Below are 23,762 nucleotides of genomic sequence, written 5' to 3'. Positions count from 1 at the left end.
CTTTTTTACAGTTCGAGAGCAGATACGAGTTTTGCTTTCCCTCAATCCTACAGTTAGACACCACCAGGTTGTATTAGCATTTTATTATACTGAAGTGATTTTAAATCATTGAACATTACTTTTCAGCTCTTAAAAGCAGTTATGATTTCCCCTATGGCAATGTTTTTATAATCTATAAATGATGCTTACATTCCAGCAGCTTTCCTAGCAAGAACAATAAAATATTTGTATTCATTTCAGCTTAAAGCCTTTATGCCGTTCTTCGCAAAGCACTGAGCCAAAGTATAAACCACTTGGAAAACTGAAGAGAGCTAGAACAACTCAGCTAGACTCTGGTAAGAATGACCCTAGGCCACAGGTGTGGGTTTTCCTGCAGAACTGCCTTTCAGGATGCTCTGGTCTGGTGAAAGGTGCATTGGGCAGAGGTGGACCAGGGACTAGCTACCACTCAGACTTGTCATGGGGTCTCAGGAAGTGCACAGCCTTCCTGTCTTCAGCTTATAAAGCCATGAGTTCCATCTCCTTCCCAGGTTTAGAACAAGTGAAAAAGAGAACTTTGCCTATATTGAATGTTCCCAGCTTTCTGGAAATATGCCCCATGGTTGGTTAGGCCATAGGAGAGACTGTTGTTTCCCTTAAATACTTCAAGATATAGAACATGCTGATATGGGAACTTTTCTTGCCATCATTTCTGATCAGATTGATCAACTGTACTTATACAAATGGACTTTCTCTATACTTTCTTTCATCGCTACTTTCATTTCTCATTAAAAATTAGGGGAAAGCTCTGAGGTGGAAATCAGAGCTTCCGATTCTCAGCAAAACTGCTGCTTCACATGATTTCGTGGTTAGGATTCTGAGTTTTCACTGCTCTGGTGGAGAGCCAGTCAACTGTAATACTGGCTAATGCACGACAAAAATATGGCAGATAAAAATGATACCATTTATTGAACACCTAACTGCATGGCAGGTACTATGTTAGGTCCTTTCCATATATTATAGCTAAACCTCAAAACAGACCTGTAAGGGGTCTCATCCAATTTTACCAATGAGGAAACCAGAGCTGTTGGGTGTTTTGTATATCAGGTTAGTTGATGATATTTGTCTTTTGTATCGTCACTGCTCTACTTGTACTTCTATCAGTTATTCAAAGTTGTTGAAATCTCTGTTTATCATTGTGAACATGTACTTCTGCTTACCGTTCTATCACTTTTTGCTTCATCTATCTGAAGCACTGTTACTAACAGTCTTACTCATGTTTAAGACTGTTATGTCCTCTTGAGGAACTGACTCCTTTAATTTCAGGAAATATATGTATTACTGGTAATAGTCTTAGCTTTGAGGTCTTTAATAGATATTAACACAGCCATGCCACTTCACTTCCTTCTAAGGTTAGCAAAGTATCTTTTTGTGTCCCTGTATTTTTAACATACAGGGTGGGTTTATTGTTCGCAGTGTATTTTTGGGTCTTGCTTTTTATAGCCAATCTGACAATTTCTGCCTTTTAATTGGAGTATTTAGGCCATTTTAGGTTTGATGTGATTGACATGGTTAGGTTCACATTTATTACCTTGCTAATTTGTTACATCTGTTCTTTGTTCCTTCTTTCTCTTCTGCCTTCTTTTAGATTGAATACCAATACATTCCTTTTAATAATCTCTTATTGGTTTATTAGCTGTAATTCTTTGTTTTATTTTAGTGATTTATACTGGGTTGGCCAAAAAGTCTGTTTAGTTTTTTCCATAAAATAAAAGACACATTTTTCATATTCACCAATAACTTTATTGATCTGGATATCTTGAGTATGTCAGCTATCTCCCACTACTGGTTGCTAGTGGGTAGAGGCCAGGGGTGCTGCTCAATATCTTCCGATGCATAAGTCAGCCCCACAGCAAAGAATTATTGTTCCGAAATGTCAGTATTACCAAGAAACTTCACAAACTACTTTGACACACTCGATCCGTCAGAACCTTTTCCATATGCTGCATACCTGCTTCCATCTTCAATATTAAAATGGCTGCATAAAAATTTACCAATTTTGATAAATTTTTAAGAAATGCACACTGAAATAACGGCTGTCACAATACAATCTAACAAAATTGTTTTGAATGAAGTTAAAGACAACTAAGCACTATTGGAGCCACCTTACAGGAAAAATGTAATAGACTTTTTCGCCAACCCAATGGTATACATTTTTGACCTATGAGAGTGAAAAGTAAAATATTATTCTACTTCAAGTATGTTATAAGAAGCTTCCAACAGTCTAGTTCCATTCCTTCCCCCTCAGCATGTACTATTACCATCATACATTTTACTTGTTATAAGCTCCACAAATACATTACTATTTTTTTTTGCTTTAAACTGTGCATTTTTAAAAGCTTTGTTGAAATATAATTTATATACCAAAATTTCACCCTTTTAGGTGAACAATTCCATTATTGTTACTTTAACAGAGTTGTGCAGCCATCACCGGTATATACCAATATTTTTTTTTGCCGTGTATGATGCATACCTACGTTTTTGTGTGCATTGTACAGATTTATTATACCCACGGCATGCAATCATTATACCCATGTATAATGTGCACCCTTATTTTTCCCTCAAAAATTGGGGCAAAAAAATGTGTGCATTATACATGGCAAAATATGGTAATTTGAGGTATTTCCATTACTCTCAAAAGAAATTGTGCCATTTCAAGTCACTCCCCTTAACCACCTCCAGCCTTAAGCAACCAGTTACTCTATGGTCTGTCTCTATAGATCTACCTCTTCTGGACATTTCACATCAATGGAACCATATATTTGGTCTCCTGTGCCTGGATTCTTTCACTTAGACAATATTTTCAAAGTTCATCCATCCTGTAGTATGTATCAGTATTTCATTTCTTTTTATTGCCAAATAATATTTCTTTGTATGAGTATACCACAGTTAACCATGCACCAGTTGATGGGCATTTGGGTTTTTGGTACTTTCTAGTTACAAGTAATGCCATGAATATCTGTATACACAAAAAGTTTTTATTTGGACACATACTTTATTTTAGGTGTAACATAGAATTTCTGGGTTATATGGTATCTGAGCTGCCATAGCAAAATACCACAGACTGGGTAGCTTAAACAAACTTCTTTCTCATTGTTCTGGAGGCTGGGAATTCCAAGAATAAGGGGCTGGCAAAGGTTTCATTCTGAGGCCTCTTGTCTTGGTTTGTTGGTGGCTGCCATGTTGCTGTGTGCACACATGGTCTCGACTGAGGGTAGGGGATAGAGGGCGTGTCCTTATAAAGGAGATGACGTCTCCTTATAAAGACAGTAAATCTGTCAGATCAGGGCCCACCCTTAACTTTCCTTCCTTAGAGGCCTCATTTCCAAATTTAGGGCTTCAACATGATTTTTTTTTTTTTGCAGGGGGGACAGGAGGATACATTTAGCCCTAACATGTAGTAAATCTGTCTTAACATTTTAAGAAACTGAATTTTCCAAATTCAATACATCATTTCCATTCTCACCAGCAATACAGGATTACAATTGTTTCACATCCTAGCTCAGATATTATTTTTTTAATTGTAGTCAGTCTAGTGGGTGTAACGTGGCATCTCATTATAGTTTCAATCTGCATCTCTTTTAATGTTGAGCTGTTTCTCCTATGTTTATGGGCCATTTATTGATCTTTGGTGAAATGTCTATTTAACTTTTGCCTGTTTTTAAATTGGATTAACAATCTTGAGTGTAAATTTATGTAGTCTGCATATAAGTCCTTTATCAGATATTTTGCAAATATTTTCTCCTAGTTTACAGCTTGTCTTTTTACTTTCTTGATGTCTCTTCAAGTGCAAAAATGTCAATTTAAGCCCAGTTTATCTAGTTTTTCATTGCATGTGCTTTTGGTGTGATATCTAAGAAACTATTGCTTAATCCAAGATCATGAAACTTTATCCCCATGTTTTATCATTTTTTGGGTCAGTTTTGACTTTATTTTCCCATCTTTCTGCATGTCAGGTAATTTTTTTTTTTATTCCATACATCTTGAACTTATACTAAGTTCTGTGTAATTCTGAATTTCTAAAGAATTAACTTTTCCCACCACTGAGGTGAGGCCCTTGGTTATTCTTACAGTAAAATATCTCATTAAATTAGTTGTTCCACTCTGGCTATTGAGAACAGGCACAATTCCCAGCACTGTGTGTGTTCTGGGCATTCTCTCCTTTCATGGTTGAGTGACCCTTCCTGCAGCTGTGAGGGATGTGCTGCATCCCAAGCATGCACTGTGGTCAGTATGCTGGATACCCAGGGGGCCCCGCTGCAGCTCCTGGGAGCAATTCTGACCGCCTTCTCCTCTGGGAACTCCAGTCACCTTGGCTTCCTCAGATTTCCAGTTATACCTCGACTTGGGAGTGCCAATGAGCTCTACTTCAGTGTCCCCTTTTGCCTGGAAACCAGTAAACTGGGGTAATCTCTGGGTCATTTCTCAGGTGTCACTGTCCTTTATTGACTAATGTCCAATTTCTTTCAAGCCTTTGTTTCTTACATTTTGTCTTGCTTTTAGTTGGTTCAGGTGAGAGGTTCAATCTAACCCCAGCTACTTTCTTGGCTGGAAGTAGAAATCATTAAAATTTTTAGTGAATTGAAGAGTTTGTACCTCTTTTGTACCTACCAAATGATGCTTGATTTTTAATTTTTTTTGACAATGCTTTTTGAATTGGGTCACTAGTGTAAAGTTCTTTTTTCACTTCTGTTTTATTCTTGCTTTTTCCATTTTGTCCCTTCTAGATTCCTTATGAAATAGCAACTTTTATAGCTTTAAAATTATTTAAACAGGTCTAGTTCTTTCCACAATCCTTTGTGTCAGTTTGTAGTAGATGTTTTCAGATGGATTTTGTAAGCTACAGGTATCATCATGTTCATACACCACTGACTACCATTCCTATTCTGTCCTGCGCTTTAAGGTTGCTGTGGCGATCTCCAATCTCCAACTGGGGTGGGGGTGGGGTTACCAGTCTGTCAGGTTCTCTTCTTGATGCAAGTCATTGTTAATACACGTGGCATTATCAGTTGTTTTAAGATTTAGTATTCCTGTTTCAGAATCTGAAGTGCAAGTTCAGAAGTCATTCTTCTCTTAGCCTCTTTAAAAAACATTTTAGTGGAGCTCTTTGTACTCTGCTTTATCTTTATATAATTTAATAGTTAACCATTATTTTAATTATCCCTATATAATCTAGAAGTTAACCATTATTTTAATTATCCCCATAGACCAATTTAAAAAAACTGTTCTTATAAAAGCATATACTCACAGTAGATAATTTAGAAAATAGTTATATAGAACTCTCTATAGAACTCTAAATTAGCATTTTAGTATCTTTTATTTTTTTCCTATCATTTATATAAATATCCACTGAACTCAAAGGGGTAGACTGACAATGTTTAAAAAGCAGCATTGGGTAGGCACCAACGAGAGCAATATTAACTGTGGTGCAAGAGCAGTGTCCTAAAGTGCTCCAGCTGTTGGATTGTGCAGCGATGGGCACAGGAAGGACACGGGGATTAAGGAAAGGCCTGCTTACTAAATAGTGTGGCAGTATGTAAGTAATCTAACAATTATATGACTATACACTTGTATACAAGCTGAAAAGCAGCTTGGATCACTGTATATACATGGCTGTATCGACACATCCACATATATACACACACTAACTTTTTATTGAAACAATTCTGTTATTCAAAAACACCAAACTTAATGGCTGTATATTTTGCATTAAGACTAGATAATGGTGTATTTCTATCATTCTTTGTCATTACACATTTAGGTTATTTTGAACTTTTCAATGCTATAGATAAAACAGTGATGAACAATACTGTATATTAAGTCTATTTCAGTTTTCTCATTATACTGGGTTACATTTTAGAAATTCAAGTGCGTGATACATATTGCCAAATTGTCTTCCAGTATGATTATACCAATTCATATTGGATGATATGTGAATTTTTTGACATTTGTCCCTTTTTAAATTGGGTTTAGCTATACCAGTTTGTAAACACTATTAAGAATTTCAACACTTTCATATTTGTGATATTTTCTGTGTCATCAACTACTTGCTTCAGATGTACACAGGGGAGTTAATGTTTGGACAGATTAAAGTATTAGTATTTTATAGCTGAAACATACCATGATGCCAGCAAGTCACAGATCCAGAATACGAAACTGTTCAACTTAGGATACAAAAAAACATTTCGTAAAAAGATAACTTTGGCACAATAGTGGAAGAGCTAAAACAAATCCATGCCTTATAATAAAGCCATACCTTGTAAACTATGATGACTCCAAATAATGTAGCTAGACCTCGTTTTTCAGAAAAGAAGGCTAAGATAAATAGCTCCTTGTTTAAACAATTATTAATTGTAACAGAACATGGAACTTGAAGAATTGGGTTTGATTCCTGGCTTTACCTTTTGACCTGTGCATTATCATATACTTTTCTCTGGGCCCGCCTCCTCATTGATAAAATGGGACCTGGATGGTGGTCCGTCCATCTTTTTAGTGGCTTTAAAAAAACGTAGTCTTGCCCTGGCCGGCATGGCTCACTTGGTTGGAGCATCATCCCTGTACAATGAAGGTTTGCGGGTTCAATTCTCCCAGTCAGGGCACATACCCAGGTTGCAGGTTCAATCCCCAGCTGGGGAGTGTACAGGAAGGCAACCAAATGATATTTCTCCTTCACACTGTTTCTGTTTCTGAAAGCAATGGAAAAAAAAATGTCTCTGGTGAGGATTAAAAAAAAGGATTTAGCTACATCCCTTATGACTGGGAAAATAGTTATTTAAAGAACTAGGTAATTATAAGTTAATATCAGATTCAGCACTAGAACAAAAAGTAGTCTTGTGAGCATTCAATTTCCTTAGTTTAGGTGCTATTATGGGGCAGTAAAATATTTGTTTTTCCAAGTCTGTGCCTTATTATTTTATGTAAATTTTATATATTAAAAGAATTTCATTCTCTAAGTAAGATTTTAAGAATTTATGTGGACTAGACTTACTATATATATACTAATGCAGCATGCACGAAATCAGCAGAGTAAATTTTCTTGACTTTTAGTTCTTGAGATTGATGTGTTTTATGCAGTATTTTGGTTAAAGGTGAGTAATCTGTAGGTTCCCCTGAGTGTTCTGTCAGAGCCTTGTGTGCTATCCAGCTCTGGCTGCTGTAACAAATGCCATAGATCAAACGACTTAAACAACAGACATTTACTGCTCACAGTTGTGGAGGCTGGGATGTGCGGGATCAAGGCGCCAGTAGATTTGGTTCTTGGTAGAGGCCCTCTGTCTGCCTTGTGGACAGCTGCCCCCTCACTGTGCTCTCAGGCCTTTCCTCTGGGCGTGGGCACTGAGAAATCTGCCCCTTTTCACAAGGGCACTAATCCCGTCACATGGGCCCTGCCCTCAGGTGCTCATCTAAACCACTATCTTCTGAAGGTCTCATTTTCAAATACCATTACATTAGGGGTTAGAGCTTCAAATTATGAATTTTGGGAGGACACAAGCATTCAGCTCATAACAAGCATGAAGTAGGTATCAAAATATTTTTACCAGGAAAACTTTAGAAAATAGTTAACTGTTGCCATATTAAATCATACAATTTGAACAGAGTATTTGCAAACCTCTCTCCTAGTCTGGGTGGTTCATAACCTGGCTGATGAACACAATCAGCTGCAGAACTTAAAATACAGCAAAAATCAAAGTACTGGGTCCTACCTTAAGTCTTGAGTGAACTATACAAAGTGGTGGTGTTTTTCAAGATTATTTATTTATTTTTAGAGAGAGGGAGAAAGAGAAGAAAAACATCACTGTGTGGTTGCCTCTAGGGTGCCCCTTACTGGGGACCTGGCCCACAACCCAGGCATGTGCCCTGACTGGGAATAGAACCAGTGACCCTTTGGTTTGTTGCAGTCTGGCAGTCAATCCACTGAGCCACCCCAGCCAGGGCTAAAGCTGTGTTTTTTAAAAAGCTTGCCAGATGATGCTAATGATCAACCAGGTTTGCAAACCAGTAACATAGGTATTGTGGCCTTAATTTGGTGAACAGAGATCTATATTCTCAACTCATTGTCTGACATAATATATTGAAGGGTGGTACTTAAATTGTTCAGAATATCCCAAGAATAGGGGCCTTTTAATTTCTCTTGAAAGAGTAAATTCCCTATTATTTGTAATTCTGTGAAGTAAAAACAATGCTAGAAATTGGATTTTTAATTGAAAACACAAGTTGGTTCCCTTTGCATTGTGTGTTTCTTATGAACCTGGTTTGTCCCCCAGAGGAGGAGGAGGATGATGAACATGACCTCTTTGATGATCTTCTGCCAGTACCTTTAAGGCACAAAGTTCCAATCCAGCCAACTCTTCACCCTAAGGTATTTCAAATGACTGCAGTATCACAAAACCAGCCTGAAAAACTAGGACAGAGAACAGGATGCAACAGAGCAGAGAGCATGCAAACCTCTCTTTGGGCAAACTTTATAGACTGTGAAGAATCCAACAGTGAAAGTGAGGAAGAATCACAAGTCCCAGCATCATTTCAAGGAGATCCGTGTCCTGTTACACATCACCAACAAAAGGCAGATGCAGAAGTACCACAGTGGGAAGTCTTCTTTAAAAGAAATGATGAGATGACAGATGATGGTTTGGAAAACTTCCTTTCCTCCACGGAGGGAGGGGGCTCTCAGTCGCCAAAGCTTTTCAGTGACTCTGATGGGGAGTCAACTCACATCTCTCAGAGCTCCTCCCAGTCCACACACATCTCAGAACAAGGAAGTCAAGGCTGGGACAGCCAGCCTGACACTGTTTTGTTATCTTCCCAAGAGAGAAACAGTGGGGACATGACTTCCTTGAACAAAGGCGTCTATAAACCAAAAATCAAAGAGAATCCTCCTACCTCTCAGATGGAACAAAATGTACTTTGCCCAAAGGACTCTTACTCTGAAGATGTAACTCTAGTTCCCAGTGTTGGAGAACCAACTACTGTAAGCAGTGGGAAACACATACCTCAGGAAAGAAGGTTGTCAACTCTTAGCACCAATGCAGACTCACAGAGCTCCTCTGATTTTGAAATTCCCTCAACTCCAGAAGCTGAGCTACCTAAACGAGAGCATTTACAGTATTTGTATGAGAAGCTGGCAACAGGTGAGAGTATAGTACTTGACAAGAGAAAAAGCTCACTTTTAGATACTTAAGAATTCATTCCAGAGCCACCACTAAAGAAACCTATACAAAGAGGTAATAGTCGAAATCTTAATAGATAAATTAAAATGCTCATATAACCTAAAAGAAAGGAGTAAAGGGGAAACAGGAACAAAAAAGAGGGGAAAAAAACAGAAAACAAATACAATATGTTAGGACTAAATCCAAATAGATCAATAATTACATTACATGAAAATGGCCTACACACACCCATGAAAAGACAGTCTGGAAAAATAAAACATAACCCAACTATATGCTATCAACAAACAACTCACTTCACAGGATATAGGTTGGCTAAAAGTAAAAGGATGGGAAATATACCATGACAGGTGGAGTGACAATAAGAGGTGCAGTTCACTAAGAAGATACAATTTTAAATGTGTATGTACCTAATAACAGCTTCAAAATATACAGGCACACCTCAGAGAGATTGCAGACTGGGTTCCAGACCACTGCAACAAAGCAAAAATCACAATAAAGCGGGTCAATGAAACTTTTGGTTTCCCAGTGCACATAAAAGTTATGTTTACACTATATTACAGTCTATTAAGTGTGCATAGCATTATGTCTAAAAAACCCAGCATGCCTTAATTTGAAAATACTTTGCTAAAAAATGCTAACCATCACCTCAGCCTTCAGCAAGTTGTAGCCTTTGCTGGTGGAGGGTCTTGTCTCGATGTTGATGAGAACGCACTATAGAATGTGCTGTGAAGCGCAGTAAGACGAGGTATGCCTGTACAAAGCACAAACAACTAAGAGGAGAAACTAATGCACTATTATAGTTGGGACTTTTAACATTCCTCTCACAGTAACAGTTAGTTTACAGGAAATCAGCAAGACCATCTACCAAATGAATCTCACTGATACTCTATCCAACAAGAAAATACATGTTTTTCAAGAGGACATGGGGTATTCGCCAAGATAGATCATATACTAGGTCATAAAAACACTTCAAACTGAAAGAATAAAAACTTGGACCTATTACTATAAACTGATGGCTATGGGAAAAGCCAGCCCCCTACTTAACTCAAGAGATGTTACAGAATTTACGAATGTTGGTGTGAATACAATGGCAAAATTAAAACTACAAAATTTAGGACCTAAAGGAAAATAATTAAATGGCCAAAGTATACATGTGTTCTATGAGTCATTCAACTTTCCTAAAGTCCATCAATAGGATATGATTTTGCACAGTATACATGTGGATTTTATATAGTTTTATTAACTCATTAACAAGCACTTTAGTATGCTGACATTTTGTAAATTAATGTAACAAAAGCTGAGATTTCTCTTAAAACTAGTTTAAGTAGTCTCTAAAAACAACGTTTATCAATTCCACTAACAAGATATGCGTTATCACTATGCTGCAAGGTAATTAGACCAACAGTAAGTATTGGATCCACAAGACTAATTAGGGAACAAGACTTATAGTTAGGGGGAGAGGAAAATAACCGGGTACTCAGAGGAAGCAAAGCCAAGAGGACCAGGAAGCCAGTCCTCACTTTTCCAGAAGGGAATATTCCATTCCCAAATGTTGGAGGACAGATTTGCCCCTGTCCATTTACATGGGGAAAAATTAGACAGTGGCACCTAGACTTTGCATTCAACTAAGAAAGTGACACAAGAGGAGGGATGAGGGGAAGACACTGACATCGTTATAAGGGATAGGGCTGAGACTAAGGACCTGATCATTTCTGATTGGTAAGGACATGCTGGGTCACAATTTTAGGGAAGTATCTACCCTGAATTACTCAACAGTGTTTTATCAACATCTACACTGATGGGAATGGTCTCAGCACAGTAAGGTACCTGGAGCAAAAGAGTATAAGGAAGGACACTAGGAGCTTTATGGGAATGCTGAACCTTTTTCCCTTGATCAGCTGCTGCTCTGAGCTTTGGATGAATTACAATCTGCAGACTTAATATACGGGGCAGGGCTAGAGTTGTAGTCATTCCATTTTGCCCAGTAGTAGTCTGAGTACTACTTCCTGAATTCCAAGTGAATATAAAGGCTCTAGAGAGAACCAATGAAGACTGCAGATCATTCATTTGTTGAATATCTGGTAATAACTACAATAGGCCCATTACTGAAACCCAGAGACTTCATATTTTATTTATAGCTCTAAAAATTTGTTTTAGTTCATTATCATAAATCATGTAATCAAATATATAATTTGTATATACTGACACTTAAGATTTCATCTTAATAGTATAGCTTATGATCCAAGGGATGGGGCAGTGTTCAAAACATGCCTATAAACATTCTTCTGAATATATTCTTAGCATTTTATGATCACACCATCAATTTAATACTGTATACTGCCACATTTTCATTGTGTTATATATGAATCTAGCATAATAAATGCTGGCTGAATGAATTTAAGGGCTAAGAACATTAGAACAGACTTGGGTCACAAAATATGTTTAAGTAAGTACAGTTGACCTTTGAACATGGGTTTGAACTTATCCATGGACCCCCAAGTTCAAACTTGTGTTGTTCAAGGGTCAAATGTATAAACCTGTACTGGTTAAAGTACAGGTACTTTATAAACCATACTTAAAGTACAGAATAATTATAGCTAATGCTTAATATGGTACTTACTCTGTGATAATGCTTAATTCTTTTACATACTGTATATTACCTCCTTTAATCCTCACAGCACCCTTTGAGGTAGATACATTTGTTATCCCCATTCACAGATAAGGAGGCTAAGGCACTGAGAGGTTAGTTCACACAGCTAGTAGAGGGTGAAGCCAGGAATCCAATACAGGCAACTCAGGCCCCAGAGTCCATGCTCTTCACCACCATGCAATAAGGCCTATCAAAAAGAGCTTAAGGGTGGGCAGGATTAATTATAGTGACTACTTTACTTGAACTATAAAGTATAAAATGGAAGGGAAAAAACTTTCAAAGTGCCATGGTATGTATATCAGAGAAGAAACTCAGTGGCTACCCACATTTGCCTTAGAGAAGAATCCAAGGCTTAGAAGTTTGTTTAAACTACCAGTAGAAATTGGTTTTTAAAAAACTGCCTGAATTTGGCTAAATTCATTAAGAATAGGTGTAGTTTACTGCCTCCTAGCTAGGTGATCTTGTTACCTAACCAGCTGCAACCTACTTCCTCCAGTTTACTGTAGGGATGACGGCACCTACCTCACAGATTTAGGAGAAGCACATGATTACATATAAAGGCCTAAGACTTGCTCAAGAAATATTAGTTCTAATTCTAAAATTCCTTTGCAGTTCTAGGCAGTACTTAGCAAAATTGGTTTAAATACATGGTGACAAATAATGATCAAAATTTTTAGAAATATCCATCCACATTATGCTAAGTGTAAAATTATACTTTAATATCCAAATGTATGAACTGTGACAATAAACTTTTTCAAAAGAAAAGTTTGAAAGGAATGGTATATAAACCTTTGGTTAATCTCAATAGCAGGCAGTCAGGAATACATCAGTATTTCCCCCCCTTTTCGTAGCCTTCCTGGGAAAGATAGTAAGATAATTAGAAACAAAGCTAACACGTGATAAATAGAAAATCAAATGCCAAACTAGATTTATTTGCTAAATTAAAACTGTTGAACTATAATAAGTGCTATTGATATTTTGCATGTATGAAAAAAACCCCTGAGATTACCAATTGTGTATCACAATCCTCATATGTATCTACTTCAGTATCTACTGAAGACAGTGGTATTATTACAACTTGTACAGTGGATTGGCAGTTTAAACTTGATCTAAATATTGCCCTTGAATATTTGCTTTATACTGAAAATAAACTCTGACAATTTAGGCAACTAATGTAAAGAAGCTAAATGTTGATTTTAAATGGTTAATGCTCCTAACAGCTTCATTTTTAAAAAGTTTCTATTATTTTACTGCCTAAGTTCAGCTTTTTAATAACATAAGGTTAACACAGATAATTGAAGTCTCAAAAGCCCATTAAATTTGTATGGGCAAAACAAGACAAAACAAGTTGACTGGAAATAGCCATTTTCCCTTTGCCCTCCAGTTTTACATTATAGAACAAAAAGTAGACAAGATTAAGTTACTAGACAGTAAAACACTGACTTTTTAAAAAAGAACGTGAAAATTATATCTTTAAACTTACCAATTATAATTCAAAATGTGCTTGGCCACTGGGAGCAACCTGTAAAATCAATGATGCTGTCTCACCTGACACCATGTGACTATTGTTTCATAAAGAAACATGAAACGGCACCAAAAAATGTATGTTTTCCTGATACCTTCTGCACGTTTTGGTTAGTAGATATACTTTGAGGCTCCAAACGTAAACAATTTACCCTATATTATGAAAGAGCAAAGTCAAGTAATACCAATATAATACTGAAGTGAAGTGTAGCTTCTCCCCAAAAAAGAAGTTTAAGGGTTAAGATATTTGACATGATGCATTTGTGAAGTCAGTTCAGTTTACTCAAGCTTATTTTAGGTCATTAAAGTCTGGGGCAATGAGCTTAGGAATACTGAGAACTGGATTTATTGGCTGCAATTACCTTTATGTTGGCCACTATGATTAGAAAACCAAGAATCAGAAAGAGGTGAAAACCGTTTTTCCTGATTGTGGTTTTACTATGCAGGAAAACAAACAAAACAATGAATATATTCCATTTCAGTCTTCATAGTTCAAGTAATAAATGGTCTTATAATTCAGGCACACACTTTGGCCAAGCCAAGTTTAGCTTTATCACATTTATAAAATTCATATATAAAATAAGTATTAGCTCAAAATATAAATTATTTTAAAGAAGAGCTTGCAGGAAATATAAAAATAGTTAAATCTGGTGGAAAGGAAATGTTAAAAAGTCTGCCTCCAGAACCCATAGTGTTGATGTGTGGAACATGGCTGCTTTCAGGGGCCTCCTGCTTCAAGCACTCTTTAGACCAGAGGCACTAAACATGGGTCTCCACGTAACGCTTTTGAAAGGGGCCTTTGGAGCAGCCCCCTTCCCGCGCCTGCAACGCCAAAGCACCTTTTTGGTCCCACTGCTGTGTCATTTCCAAGAGGCCATTATGCCTCTTGGAGACCTTTTGAAGATTTTTCTTCTACAAAGAAAGACTTGCTTTGACTTGCTTCAAAATATGAAATTGAGCTGCAATTAATTTTCTCATGTTTAATTTTAGACCTTAAATTTCTGTATCAAGCTCTCAATGTTTTAATGAAAGTAGAAAATAGGGTATAATTCAGTATCACCTATATGTCTCCAATACAAGGATAATATTTACAGTAATAAATAGGTAAACAGGAATAGTAACATAACAAAAATAGAACTTTTTGCCTAAACTAAATTACCTATTTTTCTAAATTCAAGGTGTATGGCAACTTGAACGTTTGATCTTATCGTGTAACAAATCAGATTAACACTTAGAAGACTGAAGGAGGCATTTCTCTATTTACACAGACTTCTTAAGTATGTGTATGCTGACCTGTGCTAGTTTTCCTTGCTTGTTTGACATCTAACCACTAATTAGGTATATTTCAAATTGGTCTATGTGACCCTATGTTCCTCTCTTCAGAAGCATCAGTAATGCATTTTGGCCAATGGTTTGAAACAGGCATTGTAAATTAACATAAGAGTATAATCTTCATAATATGAAAAGGGTCCCAAATATTTATTTTAAAAATGTTAACATTGGAAAACAAAACTACAATTATCCTCAGCTTTATTTCCTGAAAATTCAGTTGAGGTAACCTCTGCAAGTCACAGCTCCACATTTGCACACAGTCCTCACTCTCTTTTTGGCTGGGCTGTAGTCAATAGAGTCTGAAGATATATCCCCAGAACCTGAGTATGTAGAAAAAGAAATACAGCAGAAAGAGAGTTAAGACAATTCAGTATGAGTTTCAAATTTTCTATCAGCTTTAAACATTTAAATGTGAATATTCAGAGACAAATCATTGTGAATTTCCTTGAAAGAATGACGTGGGCTAATGAGAGGTAAAGTGAGTGTGATTAACCCACGTTTATAAGAATGGATTTCTGAAGTGATGGAAGTTACTGGGAAAATCCAATATACAATCATTTATTGCTTATACTTTTTAAGAGCATAAAGTGAAATCAAGTAGTAACAATATGTAAAAGACACCATGCTTATTAGCAAGACAATGGAAAGAAAATATTTATAGTATCACAATAAAGCAAATACAACTAAATGTTCTTTTTAAAAGTCAAATTCCACCCTGGCTGGTGTAGCTCAGTGGATTGAGCATGGGTTTGTGAAGCAAAGGGTCGCTGGTTCCATTCCCAGTCAGGGCACATGCCTGGGTTGCAGGCCAGGTCCCCAGTGGGGGACACATGAGAGGCAACCACACATTGATGTTTCTCTCCCACTCATTCTCCTTCCCTTTCCCTCTCTCTAAAAATAAATAAATATTTTTTAAAAAGTCAAATTCCAGTAAGAATGTAGTAATAAGTTCATGTGTGATTTAAATCACATTTTAAATATTTTGAATATCCACCTCTTAGTAAAGATTCAGAAATGTAGGTTTACAATTTTTTAAATACATCTCTCTCTGTGTTGAAAAAGGATGTTTTCAAATAAATAAGCTTCCATAATGGAAGTTCTGAGAAAAGCAGGTGGTAATAGTGATGTAGAAGAAATGACATTACTCAGTTCAAGGTCAGGGATAACTGGATTCCAGTTTTAGTTTTTGGGTTGGCCCTAAGACCTTGAGTAAAAAGACACTCTTATAGCTCAGTTTTTTCATCTTTAATATATCATTTGGTTCAGATGATCTGAGGCATTCTCCAACAGACTCCTCATACTAAAACACCACCAATGGAACTATATTTGAAAGCCATACCTTTCATTTGATAATCGAAAGTGAGCTCTTCTCCAGCATTTATGGTTCTTGTGGAGAACAGCGCTATCCGGGGAAGACGGGTATCGAGGTTATCAATGAAAACATTGAACACCTGAAGATTTGGGTCACACTAAAAAGAAAACATGAGAACCCATTTAAGTAAAAATGACACGAGTGAGCTCTTCTCATGCCATTTAAAATTTTCAATTCCCCAGAGGATTTGTTTTTTAAGATATACGGGAAATTAAGTTGATTATTTAGAGGTCTCTGAGACATGCACATTTAAAAATACTGTTTTCACTTACAGAAAATTTCAGACATACATAAAAGTAGAGAAAACAATATTAAGTCCACATGTATCCACTATGCAGCTTCAACAGTTATTAACATTTTTGCCAATTTTGTTTTATCTATTCCTGACTTTTAAATTTTTCTGAAGAATGTTACTGCAAATCCCAGGTAACATTATCACTTCACCTGTTAATATATCAGTAAGGCACACTTAAAGAATTAGAACTGCATTTAAAAAGTCAAGTTAGAATTGTAGAACTCAAACTTCATATTGCATGGGTTTCATTGCTTAAATTGGTGTTTGGAATTGTTTGATATTTGGAGAACTCTACGCTCAATTCTGGAATATGTAACAAGAAAGATCCAGTCAATAATACTAAGAGCCCAAAATAAGTATTTAATTGTCCTCAAATAGAATACATCTATTTTGAGAGTATCTCAAATTTATTGTTAAGAACAAAATTAAAGTTTAAGTAAATCAGAAAGCTAACAAGGGAGTCAGAAGGTCTCTGGCATTTCACCACTAGTCATAAATTAGTCTAGGTGTAAAATCCACAGAAAATTTAACACAGTCTACTACCTTATATGGTCAGCTATATAACTCATTCCTTGAAATACATTTCCTTTTAATCTATAAAATGGAGATATCAACCTCACAGGACTAATACTATGTTATCTGCATGGCATGCATTAGGTGCCCAATAACTATTAACCTCCCTTAGTTTTGGAAATAGTCTTTACAGTATAACATTCTGGGGTTAAGGTCCCAGCTGTATTCTAAGTTTTTTTCCAACACAAATTAAGAATATTAATTTATAATTTAGCCCTGACTGGTGTGGCCAGGTTGCGGGTGGTCCTGCAAAGTGAAAGGTGGCTGGCTTGATTCCCAGTCAGGGCACATGCCTGGGTTGCAGGTGGGATCCCCAGTTGGGTTTGTGTGAGAGGCAACTGTTTGGTGCATCTCTTACACACTGATATTTTTTTCTCTCCCCCTTCTTAAAAATAAATAAAATCTTAAAAAGAAAAAAGAGTGCTAAAGTAAAATTTAGAAAAATAGTCCTAAACCCTGGTTGGTGTGACTCAGTGGATTATGGGACTGCCTGCAAATCAAATGGTCACCGGTTCGATTCCCAGTCAGGGCACGTGCCGGGTTTGGTGGGCCAGGCTCCCAATAGGGGGTGTGTGAGAAGCAACCACACGTTGATGTTTCTCTCCCTCTCTTTCCCCTTCCCTTCCCCTCTATCTAAAAATAAATTAAATCTTTAAAAGAAGATTAAAAAAAAAAATAGCCCTAAATACTTCAATACTCTACAAATTTTTAAATCTTATAAAAATGTTAGAGACTACAACTATCTTTAGTTATATATCCTAAAATTTAGCTGTGTAAACTTTTGTACGAAACCTATGTAATTGTGTGTTTCTTAAAACATTCTACTTTCTACCCCTTAACTCCTATGCTCATTAATTTCCCCCTCTATGAGGATAATACCTATCTTAAAATGTTGCCGAAAAGTTTAAATGAAGTAACATAAGTAAGACTTGCAAAATTCATGCTATTTACATTTTGAGTTTTCCTAATAGAGCAGTAGTCATGACTTAACAGCAGAGACTGTTGTCCTAAAATACTCTGAATACACTAAAAGACTCTGTGGTTCAAATATATCCTCAACTATGGAAAAGCATTAAACACAGTACTAAGTTAATCAGGCCTGTCTATACTTTTAAGTATTTCTTACACTGTGATTCACAAAATGAGATACATTTCCGTATCGAGCTGCATCCACTGTGAATTCATCAGATTCATAGTCCAGATCAAACAGATATGTGATTCCTTTGTTGTCATATAACTGTCCCCGTCTCTCAGCTTCTTCACTTGTGATCACCTAAAAAGAAAAAACTATAGTATATTCTATAGCTATTGCTGAACTAAAGAAGCTCTCATCCATAATTCAATTAATCAACATACTAGTGCCTACAAATATATAAAAAGCACACATCCACACAAATGACTCCAGAAGAACTTGACAGAAAGAGGTGGGAGAACAAGGGAGGAGACATGATGGTACAAAACAATTATAGCTGTTTAAAGAGGAATTAGGACAACTGAACAATTGACAAGTTGAAACCATGCAGTACTCTCATTCTAAATTACTGAGATGTTAAAAAAGCTACATAACTATAGCTCTTCATAGGATATAACAGAATATAAAGGACTAGTTTATAAGTATATATGCTTTAAGTGGATATTTTTCATATAACTAATCTGGGTGCAGTTACAAATGAAATTTTGTTACAAATATAGAAGAGAAGGTATGTTAAATTTGCAGTCAAATAATGGAAAATTTCATTTCATAGAATAGGTTGTTTTCATGAAATTTGGCAGCTGAAAAACCATCACTTACAGTTCTGTTCTAAACAACAAAGCTTTACCACGTGATCAGCTTAAGAAATCAAAAATATCTAGTCACTTATTGTGTCAACCAAAATTTAGCTTGTGCATTCATGAAGCCAAAAAAGAGAATAGTTGTGTAAGATCTAGTATCCGAAATAGTGATTTATAGTAATCTGCCATCATCTAAATATAGAAGGATCAATACAGGGATCCAATTTAATCTTTGAATTAAGTGGTCCAATTCAAACAACTTTTAAAATGTCAGATTTTACAGCCCTGGATTCACAGTCATACTCATGCCTTTCTAGTCACAGTTTAACCCACCCTTCAGTTTGAGGAAGTGTGGTGAAGTGCACTGATTCTGGAGCCTTGATTTTGAATTCTGGCTCTTCTTGACTACCGTGTGACCTTGGGCAATGTGCTTAATATCTCTGTGCCTGTTTTCTTGCCTATAACAATGGAGACAATGCCACTACCTCAGAGCTGGGAAAAATTAATGTGTTAGTACATAAGGTGCTTAGAATAATATGTGGCACAGGGTAAATACTACTTTTGTATGTGTACATATATATATTTAAAAATTTGGTTATATAGGAAATAGTCTTTGTAGCTGAGTTACAAAGAGTTTGTATTTTCTTATGGACATAATAAATGCTTTTATGTTTGTCCTACAACTCTTGCCCATAAAGCACTGGTCTATTATATAGTAGTTTTCAAGTTGAGACAAAATTGAGTTTTGGCAACTACACTTAACCCAATATTTGGTCAAAAGGATGAAGTAAATTACAGTTTAAAAGTTTCAAAGTCAGCGTGTGTTTAGACCTAATTTTCTTCTTAGGAATTCTGTGTAAAAATAGTTGTTACTTTAAAATTTACAAATGCCAGTTCTATGGACTATAAATGGGTGTTCATTGAAAAATGACTATTTCATTTTTTTCATGTTTCTATCTTTTTCATATTTTTGTTTATATTCAAGTTTATATTTCTATGCTAGTGAACCCCTCTCTTAAATCTGAAATGTCTGCATATTTGCAAATGATAATATCAAAATTTACCAACTGTTTGTCACTGAGGTAAACAGGTAACTTTTCAAAAGCATAATCCTTCCATGGACATTATGTGTTCTGTAAGTTGAACGTACCTCTCCAACATATTCCATGACAAAACTCATTCTTTTAATCTTCACAAGGGTCTTTACACCCCAGCCACAGCCATTGCTAGTTCGAAAGATGCAAAGTGAATACTGTGTGCCTTTTTGTACAATCCTATTGGGACAGTCAGGTCCACATTGACATCTTGAGTTGCATTCATAAATGGGAGTACCAGGTGGGATTTTAATTTGTTGGTTTTTATTATAAGCCAAAAGAACTCCAGCTTCAGCAGGACAACATTTCTCCAAGAAGCAATCTGTGCATGAACAACCAAAGGTAGCTTCATTTACTAAGCTGATTCCAGGAGTGGGTTTGTATTCATTAATGTAGTAGAAGTCTGAAGGTGGGCCCTCTAAGTCAACAGTATTTTCAACAAAAATCATTCCTTTATGATTTTTTCTTCTGTTGAGTTCATCTTGCCATCTCTGCAGAGCTATTCTTTGTTTAGCCTTCTTTACAATGTATTCGGCAATGGCAGGTTTCAAAGCTTTGTTATTGTTTAGAGTTACTGCTCTGCCTTTCTTTACCCGAGATAAATAATTATGCTTGTCATTAGAAAATTGCCGAAGTAGTAATGGGCACTTGAGATTTTGCAAAGGTTCCCAAGTATTTGTAGAATCTGGCCATCCTTTCCATTTTACAAGATAATATTCCATATCCTTAAAATACAAAAGAAAATGCAAATCAGATATGACAGTCCCAATTATTTAAATAACATTGTAAAAAGCAAGGTATCCATTCTCATTTTTCTAAATAAAGTTCAGAATATATAAAGTCAGAAATTTTCAGCAATTAATGTACAGATCATAAAAATAAAACCTTTTCTTTATATTACATAAAATATTTATAGAATTTAGATGTGGCAGAATATGCTTGACCACAGGCAAAAGAATTGCACCTACAGAAAAAGTACTGAAATTCACAAGTATTTTACCAGTGACTAGGCTGAACAAAAAAGTATTTCTCTTGATCATGCAAATGGCCAGTCCCAAAACTAATCTAGATGAGAGGCTTATTTGGCCATCATAGATGTAGGTATCCTTTAGCAGGGGTGTCCAACCTTTTAGCATTTCTGGGCCACACTGGGTGAAGGGTTGTCTTGGGCACACTAAATACACAAACACTAACAAAAACCGAGGAGCAAAAAAAAAAAAGGTTTTAAGTAAATTTATGATTCTGTGTTGGGCGACATTCATAGCCATCCTCAGCTGCATGCGGCCCACAGGCTGCGGGTTGGACATCCTGCTAAAGGTCTGTAACTTAATATTTTATAGTAGATACGAGAGTAGTTTTGTTTCTCAATGTCATGGGCACATAAAGCCTAGATGTTCTAGATATACATTGTCCAATACAGTCACTGGCCACATGTAGCTATCAAGCACCTGAAATATGGCTAGTCTAAACTTGAGATCTGCTTTAAGTATAATATACACTTTAAAAAATTTTTGATTACACACTGAGATATACTGGATTTACTAGATTAGATCAGATATATGATTGAAGGCAATTACACCTGCGTCCTGTTACTTTAACATGGTTACTAGGAAATTTTCAATTATACATCTGTAGGCCGTATTATGTTTCTATCAGACAGCATGATTCCAGAGAATTCTTACCTTTTTTAGACTAAAACATGACTGGATTAGGTAGCTTTAGGTTGGCATTCAAGCTACCAAAAATCAAAATATTTTGCTTTATCCCTCATCCCACTGTTGACCACTGAGGTGCCTGTGTTCTTGCCTTCCTACCCCAGTGACCTGCCTGTGCTTTCTCCCCTTAAAGTCGAGAATGCCATGCCACATTTCTCTTTAAAAAGGCAGTCGAGTGTGTGTATAATCAAAAAACTTCTGAAGCAAAGTCTCAATATTTAGTTTTTGTCCTCTTGAATAACCAACATCTACATGTGCCCTTGGGTAAAATACCTTCTCATGTATGAAAAGTGATTAAACTGCATTCTATAATTTTTAGTTATTTTAATTCGTAGATACTGATAAAAACTTAATTGGGACACATTTATTTTTCCCTGAAATTGTAAATAAAGTTTTTATTATAAAGTAAGGATGACCATGACAGCTGCTTTATGTTCATCACTGGGAAATGCCAAACAATGGGAAGATCTAGGAAGCGCGGCGGCGTCAGACGTGTTAAGGAGGCACGAATCGGGCTGAGGAGCACTGAGGGGGCTTCGAAGAGTGAGAGCTTATTTTCTCCCCACTGTCTTCATCCCAGTGTTTTATGTATTTCTGTTCAATAAACAGTAATGCTTGTGAATTAAAAAAACTTTGCTTCTTTATAAAAAGTCAAAATGTTTTGTTTTAAAAAAGTGGTTAAATTGTGGTGTGAGAATATGCACCAAAACTGTACTTCCACAGAAATCTATATTGTGATCCCCCCAAAACAAAACAAGCCTGGACATACATGTTAGTCAGGTTGGCTAAGACGCAACATGGCTTTCTCCCTTCTGCCGGGTAACTACTAAAATGTGGGGCTGTTGTTAGCAGACAGCTGCTCAACAACAATGAGACACACTTGGCAGTATCTGACTCCACTCCCCTTAACTATAAAAGTTTTTAATTTCTCTGATTCCAGAATAAAGCAATGAAACCTTGCTTGTCTTTTTTTCCTGTTACAGTTTTTCCTACTATAGCTCTGGGCTATGTCAAAGTTGCCAGCAAACACTGAAAGAAACAGAAACACCAGCTTTAAGTCAGATGATTAAGATCATTCATCATTCAGCAAAACTAAAAACACTATAACACTGAAGTTTGTTTTCAAAATAATGCTACTTGCATTTTTAGTGACTAAGTTTTGCATTTAACCACACAGTTACTTAATTTATGGAAGGTAAAGATGTTTACAAAACATGAGTATCTTTGTAAAATAGTGTAGAAATATTAGTAATATGTAATTTCTACTTTGTAGTTTTATTTTATATGCATATTTTTCAATCCAAAAAAGATATTTCCACTTTGAAAAATAGCACAAAATGGTTTGACTTAATTCAATTGATTCAATACCCTACATTCCAAATAAAAGCCAAAGTTTTATAAGACTCATATCTTATTCATTCTGATATACAATCAACTCTTGATTACCCACAGAAATGGAATACAGTCAAAATAATGGTCCATAAGTTACTCTTAATATGTGAAAATTCAGTCACTAGAGGGTGTGATGAAATGTAAAGTAATACTAGTCTTTAGGGGTAAAATCTCATTGGAAAAGAAGGGTAGTAGCAGGTAAAATAAGTAATAACGCAAACCAGTACAATTTTAACTGTAAACACAAGTAATACGATAAACACTAAACTATTAAGAGGGAAATGAAAACAGATCAATGAGAATTCAGAGGAAGTAGAATAAACTTCATGTGAGAAAGACTGATAGAATTTGTTAGGTAAGGGACAGGGCGGGAAGGCTGAAAAACATGAGCAAAAGCCTTCATGAAGCTAAGATTTGCATGAAGTATCCAGAAAACATGAAGAGATGGATTTGGCTAGCTTTGAAGTTCAGATATGAAAGAGATAAAACTGTAATGGCACCCTGACTGGTGTGGCTCAGTGGCTTGGACATCGTTCTGCAGACTGAAGGGTTGCTGATTCAATTCCTAGTCAGGGCACATGCCTAGGTTGTGGGCCAGGGCCCTGGTTTGGGGGGTATGCGAGAGACAACCAATGGATGTTTCTCTTTTGATTACATATTGATGTTTCTCTTCCTCTTTCTCCTCCCTTTCCGTCTCTCTAAAAACAAACAAAATCTTTAGAAAAAACTGTAAAGGCAAGGCAAGAACAAATTTAAGATAGCCTTGGACACTTGACTAAGGCTTTTTTTAATAAGCCAGTGTTTATTATTATAGTTCTTAGAAACCATGTTTCTGT

General features: G+C 36.2%; 2 protein-coding genes across 9 annotated transcripts in view; one reads left to right on the top strand and one right to left on the bottom strand.

Annotated features, from left to right (window-relative positions):
• Positions 1 to 11,248, top strand: part of DCLRE1C (DNA cross-link repair 1C) — a 37,616-nt gene extending 26,368 nt beyond the window's left edge. For all 5 annotated transcript variants that reach the window (XM_053665726.1, XM_053665727.1, XM_037141274.2 and 2 more), the window contains 2 exons: positions 241 to 335; positions 8,304 to 11,248. In XM_053665726.1, the coding sequence (XP_053521701.1) occupies positions 241 to 335; positions 8,304 to 9,217 (1,009 nt within the window). In that variant the 3' untranslated portion in view covers positions 9,218 to 11,248. The remainder of the gene's footprint in view (positions 1 to 240; positions 336 to 8,303) is intronic.
• A 1,395-nt stretch (positions 11,249 to 12,643) lies between these two features.
• Positions 12,644 to 23,762, bottom strand: part of SUV39H2 (SUV39H2 histone lysine methyltransferase) — a 28,105-nt gene continuing 16,986 nt past the window's right edge. The window contains exons 3-6 of one of the 4 annotated variants that reach the window (XM_037141278.2): positions 19,876 to 20,544; positions 18,079 to 18,225; positions 16,052 to 16,181; positions 13,051 to 15,032 (exon numbers count right to left, since the gene is read on the bottom strand). In XM_037141278.2, the coding sequence (XP_036997173.1) occupies positions 14,926 to 15,032; positions 16,052 to 16,181; positions 18,079 to 18,225; positions 19,876 to 20,544 (1,053 nt within the window). In that variant the 3' untranslated portion in view covers positions 13,051 to 14,925. Of the gene's footprint in view, positions 15,033 to 16,051; positions 16,182 to 18,078; positions 18,226 to 19,875; positions 20,545 to 23,762 lie in introns of all 4 variants that reach the window. The other 3 variants (XM_037141281.2, XM_037141280.2, XM_037141279.2) reach the window with 3 other exon arrangements.

The sequence above is a fragment of the Artibeus jamaicensis genome, unplaced genomic scaffold (genome assembly GCF_021234435.1).
Source record: "Artibeus jamaicensis isolate MK-2021 breed Jamaican fruit bat unplaced genomic scaffold, CSHL_Jam_final contig_426, whole genome shotgun sequence".
In the NCBI taxonomy this organism is placed as follows: domain Eukaryota; kingdom Metazoa; phylum Chordata; class Mammalia; order Chiroptera; family Phyllostomidae; genus Artibeus; species Artibeus jamaicensis.
This window is presented reverse-complemented; position numbering and strand designations above follow the sequence as displayed.